The 6,473-nt window shown below is 40.9% G+C and overlaps 1 protein-coding gene across 1 annotated transcript; it reads right to left on the minus strand.

The window, feature by feature from the left end:
* Positions 1-1,484: 1,484 nt before the first annotated feature.
* On the minus strand, positions 1,485-4,666 carry LOC103722165 (trans-cinnamate 4-monooxygenase-like). The gene is made up of 3 exons (XM_008812616.6): positions 3,562-4,666; positions 3,164-3,297; positions 1,485-2,278 (listed from the first exon to the last, which is right to left on the minus strand). The coding sequence occupies exons 1-3, from the start codon at positions 4,344-4,346 to the stop codon at positions 1,680-1,682; spliced, it is 1,518 nt and encodes a 505-aa protein (XP_008810838.2). The 5' UTR covers positions 4,347-4,666; the 3' UTR covers positions 1,485-1,679.
* Between the last annotated feature and the right edge of the window lie 1,807 nt (positions 4,667-6,473).

Raw genomic sequence — 6,473 nt, forward strand, 5'->3', positions numbered from 1 at the left:
TGAGTCAAAAAAGATTTGGCAAGTATCATCCAAGTTTTAATAATTTTTTAATAAGTTTTTCTGAGTATATACCCTTCTAAATTTGTGAAATTATATAAATACCATTTCAAAATTGTGGGTTATGTGGATATCTTTTTTTTTTTTTTTTGCATGCCTACCCATAAGGATATTTTGGTCTTTTTAATTTTAGATCACTTGTTTTTTAACGATGCTAGACAGTATAGAAACATATGCAAAAAAAGAAAGAAAATAAAAGGTATACATCTAAAATAAATATGTATAAGGGTATACATGTAAATGACAATTTTGTGAGAGTTTTATACAATTTTATATATTTAAAATGATATATGTGTAGAAAATCTATAAATAAATTAGGACAACAAATAAAGGTTCAGCAGAGTCCACGGAATATAGACATTTCGACTCCGATGCTGACATTATTATTTTATGTTTCCGAATCTTAAGGATGAGTTTAAATGGGATTGGCATGAGACTATGTTTAGTGTTGTGATCCTCATGAATATGTTACCTTGTATCTTTAATCAAGCTAAGCCTAAGGAGGAACCATGTACATATTTGGTTGGGAGAGCTAGGCTTTGCAATATGAATGGAAATAAGTTACTCCAACTCTAATCATTTGGTTGGTGGAAGTCTCATTCCCATTTCAATTTCCGGAGGAAATGGAAATACCCTAATCCTCAAAATCCAATCTCGGCTCTCTTCCCAGTATTCCAATCCTATTCCATCAGGTTTATTTAAAAAAATTAATTTTTCAAAAATACCTTTTGATTCAATTAATTTTCTGATTCATCTTTCAGTTGCAAACCAAACACACCCCATGTTTCCCACTGTGGTCCTTAAATCTACAAGGAGAGGAGCAATAGTTGTTTTTTTTAGGTAGAAAAGGAGCAACACTTGTTAAGGAGAGTCTGAAAACAATATAAGCAATTCAATGATATTCATTATTATGCCTCACTACAGTAGGTTCCAAGAAAGGGAATCAAGCAGGTTGGGTCTATTTGGATGTTAGTCTAAACCCAACCAAGATTCTAAGACTTTTGCCTGGAACCCAACATAGTCCAATCCTCAATCCAAGCCCCTCAATCCAAGCCGAACCTGACCTCAATTTTTAAACTTGAGTTCAAAATTGGGTAGGGTGCTCACGCCAGTTTTCCATTAATTATGCTACATAGACATCGTCGTTGATGAAAAGCAACAAGAAATATGAGACAATCATGGGTCAACCTAGTTTTTCTTTAGATCATTAATAACTGAACGCCGCATAGAGGTGCATGTCTCTTTCCCGTTTTCTCAACTCAGTTTAATGAACCAGGAATACGCTTGCAAAAGTAACTTTTCTGCTCTTTAACTAAATCCCATTCCAGCGTTGCCTTAGCAGGGTACTCTATATTAATAACAGCAAAGCAATAATGGCTTAAAGCATTTCATTGAATCTACCAGCAAAAGTCAATAAAGAAGAGACCTTTAAACAAAACGGTAAACCCTTGAATATCTCATACATTCTGTAGTACAAAATGACAGCTTGTTCTTGCAATTTCTCCATAGATAAAAATACAATCTCAGCGAGAGTCACAATTTTTTTCATATTTCCCACCAGCCACTGCAGAATTGAAAGAGAAGACAAACAGAAGAACAGCACAGGAATAGAAAGCAACACCTTAAACCAATCTAGGCTTGCAGACAATGGTGGAGTGCTTCAATATGTGAAGACTGAACTGCCCTCCCTTCTCAGCTGTGTCGATCTTGCTCTGCCCCGGTGGCGGCAGTAGCTCGAAGTTCTGAACCAATCGGCCGATGGTGATGCCGAGAATTGGCAATGCAAGAATAATCCCCGGGCAGCTCCGGCGACCGACGCCGAAGGGCAAGTACCTGAAGTCATTGCCATTGGCTTCCACCTTGGCCTCCTCCGCTAAGAATCTCTCGGGGCGGAACTCGTCGGGGTTCTTCCAGTTGTCGGGGTTGTTGGCGAGCCACCAGGCGTTGACGAGGATCTTGCTCTCGGCGGGGATGTCGTAGCCACCGAGCTTGGCGTCGTGGAGGTTCATGTGGGGGACGAGGAGGGGGATGGCCATGCGGCGGCGGAGGGTCTCCTTGATGACGGCCTGGAGGTAGGGGAGCTTTTGGGTGTCGGGCTCGGTGATCTGGACGCCGGGGCCGAGCACGGTGTCGAGCTCCCGCCGGAGCTTGCGCTGGATCTCCGGGTGGTTCACCAGCTCAGCGATGCCCCATTCAATGGACCACAGCGTCGTCTCGATGGCTGCATGCATGCACAGCGGCAAGAGGAGCAATTATCGCATGGACGAGGTCCAGTGGACCAATCCAAATCTCAAAGTTTATATACGGTGGATAACAGGCACTCCTCATTTGATATTGAATTGTTTAAATAAAAAAATAATGTGGAGAGTCCTATGTGGCAGTGAATGATTGGATAGGCTTGGTAGCATCAATCTACCTCCACATCAATGGATGACAGTTGAGTGATTATTTAAAACTTTTCTTGGTGAAACTTCAAGATTGAGGTCTCTTTCACTTCTATAATACCTTCCTTGCTTGCTCATGGATAAGATTCCAGAATGATCGGCGGTAAGGATTACTACGTTGAAAACCATAGGCCACCCAATTGGATTAATTGCTATTGCTTCAAATTTTTCCTTCTTAATCAATATTTTATACAAAAGCCAAAAAATAAATGACGAAAATAGTTTAATAGAGATTGGGACCGATTTGTCTTACTGCTATGTTTTTACAGCACCAAGCTGTATTTCATATTTGCAGCATGATTTGAGTAAAAAGAAAAGTGGGGTTTGCATGAAATATTTTTATAGTTTTAACCTTACAAGTTATAAGTCCTCAGATTGGGCTTATATAATTTATTAAAAAGTAATTTTATATTTTCCAATTTCAATAGTGGTCGGGCCCACTGGTAGGACTTATCCATACATCATGTCCCCTTTTATTATCCATCCTTTAGACAGAGACATTGGAAGAAACGTATTACATCCACTTTTTAATGCATACCAAAAAAGTCTTTTTCCTTTTCTAATTAAAAGATCGTTTTTTTTTATAAAAAAATCCTTCATGCACCTTATATGTAGGATAAAGACAAAAATAAATATCCATGAAAAAGAAATTAGAAAAGTACCAGCCACGTTGATGTTCTCCACGATGTAAAGGACGTTGTCCTCGTTAATCTCTCCCTTCCTCTCCGCTTCAAGGATGTGATCTATGGCACACTTGAGCTCCACGTTGGTCGCCCCCTTTGTACTCGCCAGCTTCCTGTTCCATTTTTTTACCCACATATTTAAATGCTATCATCAATAATAAATAGAAACTAGCCTATACCAGCCTTATATCTTAGAAGGACGTAAATACGACTTTAGACGGTAGGAAAACAATAACAAATAACAAAGCCAGAAAACAAAAGGTGGCGACAGCCATCTACCAACGCCGAGCCGCATGAATCCAATAAATACCAAACATTAATAAAGTCCTAAAACTTAATTATAATATGATATAAGATAATAGGATATAAACACTAACTTTCTCTCGTCGATGAAGTAGGTCTTGAAGAGCTGGAGCCTGCGGTCCTTGACTTCCTGGCAGATCTTAAGGTATCCCTTCAAGAAGGGCCTTAAGATGGGAATGAAGTCCCCATAATTGTACTCAAAACTCTGAGCCAACCTGCTCCGCTCTCCATTCAGAGCCCTGAGCTTGTTGAAGAGCGGGTCATCCTCGCTCTCAAATCGCCGGTCGAACATAATCCGGAACATGTTGTTGTACATCATAAGTTGAAGCCTTCTCCTTAGCACGATCCCCTCGGTGGCGGCTTTGGGGTTGGCCATGACGTCCTCGACCACCCGGCGGGCCTCCTCCTCCCAGCCGTGCCGGTTCTGCTGCACCACCTTGTTGGTGAAGAAAGGGACGGTCATGATGCGGCGCATCTTGCGCCAGTGCTCGCCGTAGACGGTGAAGACCATGTCCTGGCCCTTGCCGGTGAAGATGTCGAAGACGACGTTGCGGGTGCGGGAGCCGAACTCGACGCCCTGGGTGTGGAGGACCTCGCGGGCCAGCTCGGGGGACGAGACGACGACGAGGTTGCGCTGGCCCATGCGGAGGAGGAAGATGTCGCCGAAGCGCTTGGCGAGGGCCGTCAGGTTCCTATGGTTGAGGTCGTCGCCGACTTGGAGCCAGTTGCCGAAGATGGGGACGGGGAGGGGGCCGGGGGGCAGCTTGAAGCGCTTCCCCCGGAGCTTGGAGACGGCGATGGCGATGGTGACGGCGGCGAAGAGTCCCAGGAGGGCCTTCTCCACGAGGACCAAATCCATGGCTACCTCTCCAGAACAGACCGGAGAGCGAGAAAGAGAGAGAGAGAGAGAGAAAGAGAGAGATGAGGAAGTGGATGCAGATGGGGGAAGGCGGTGTGAGGATTTATTATTTATAAGTGGGGGGGTGGTTGACGGAGGGACGTTACCCAATCGTCAGAGATGACGGAGTGAGTAGGTGAGGACGGGGGTAAGGTGGGAACGTGGGATGCGGGACACCAGAGGAGTGGTTGGCATTTCCATTGGGCCGTTTGGTTGGGTCAAGCTTGCGTACGTTTGATTGGTTAAGTACGTAACTAAACAAAGAAAACAAATATTGTATTAAAGTTGAACTCTCTGGAGCGGGCTTTTATTTATAAGCACTGTAGCAATTTACAAGGCCTGCTCTGGGATAAGTAAGAAAAAAAAGATAATTACAAGATTGATAATTGAGAAATTTTAGGAAGGAAAAATTAGAAGACTAGCCATTAAAAGATTTTAGGAGATTGCACTTTTAGCTGTTGGAAAGCTTGTAAGAGACGTAGCTGCTCATCTTGAAAAGTCTGTATTGGCATTTGTTAGTTTGGAAAACTAGCCGTTATAGCCATTGATGTGGGAGGAGAATTCATTGCTAATATTCTAACAAAGATTGTAGAAGGTGTGGCTGCTCATCTTGGAAAGCCTGCGTTGACATTTGCTGGTTTGGAAAACTAGCCATTAGAGTCATTGGTGTGGGAGGAGGATTCATAGCTAATACAAAGCAATCATCTTAAGTTGACTATTACATGGGATGTCTACAGTAATAAATAATGGGGTGGGCAGTATATAAATCATGCAAATTGCCCAAACTTCTGGGATGAAGCCACCTTTGGTATTGCATACTAGCAAGAAGATGGCATGGGATTTATAAAGTTGTGCATTGTTAGATACTCAATTAGAGTATGGTTGCTTTGTTAATTGTCGGATATGATATGTTTGCGTTCTCCTTCATGAGCACTTCTTGGAAGTCGTACTATTTTCTTTGGATGGTTATTCTAAGTTTTTATTGCATTGCTTTGGAGAGATGCAATTGAATATAAGTAGGGTGCATAAAGAGGTGGTGGAAGTTATGATTAAATTGGTTAAGATCACACGATTTTATGGAATTGCCATCGAAGTGAACAATCAAATTAGTCAAAATATTTTATCTTATGGGATAGTATGTCTTGATATATTCCTCTCAACTAGCTTAGGTATATTACTGTTGTATAATAAAATAATCTGATGCTTATTCTTAGTTATATTACTTGAGCTGATTCTTATAGTTTATTTATCAACAAATTTGATTTCTTTCTTTTCTCTGGTATCTTCGTGTTGCTGCAAACTCTTGGTTGTTTTGAAAAGGTAATGAAGTATAAAGTATGGTTACGAATTGGTTGTGTATGATGGGAGGATCGACGCTGATCTACATGATAGCAACTGCATGTAAGGTCAATGACCATTTAATGAAGGAAAAAATGTCTTGGGTGGTCATTGACTTGCATCAATATATTTTGCCCAAAATGTTCTGTCCACAACATTTAATCTAGATGTTGCAAATTCAACTGATGCTTAAACACGATGCTTCTTTAGAAGTGTTCGTAATCCACTTTGTGACAATTTCTTACATTTAAGAAAGAATCAGATACACCATCTTATTCTGAAGTTATCTATAATTAGCTACAATAATGCAATGGTAAATAGAAGGATATAAATCATGTCATAAAAGGATTGATAAGAAATACATTGGCTGTAAATTGGGGCTTGTCTCATGGTCATATTTCTATGCCTAGAAACCAGATATATATGTTCTAAGCTCCAATCTTGGATGGTGCATTCTCAAGTATCTGGACTTGATCAATTATTATGCAAGTGGGTCTCTCTCCTTTCCTCTCTTTGAAGATATGATACGAATTTGGATATATCATCACCTAGCTAGTACCTTGTGAAATTATATATCCCTCATTCCATTCTGTACGGCAACCTTTAAGCTTTTGCTAACTCTCTCAAAAATAGCATGTTAGAGCTTTTATGTAACCTTTCCAAGACTATACAATGGGGCTTCACATCTAACTAAAAATAAGTGATGTGCAATATTATGAGATAAGGATCTTCTAAAGAATCTGCTAATAT

This window comes from Phoenix dactylifera, chromosome 17, assembly GCF_051530095.1.
Source record: "Phoenix dactylifera cultivar Ajwa chromosome 17, Ajwa_hap1_PhDact_Kaust_v1.1, whole genome shotgun sequence".
NCBI lineage: Eukaryota > Viridiplantae > Streptophyta > Magnoliopsida > Arecales > Arecaceae > Phoenix > Phoenix dactylifera.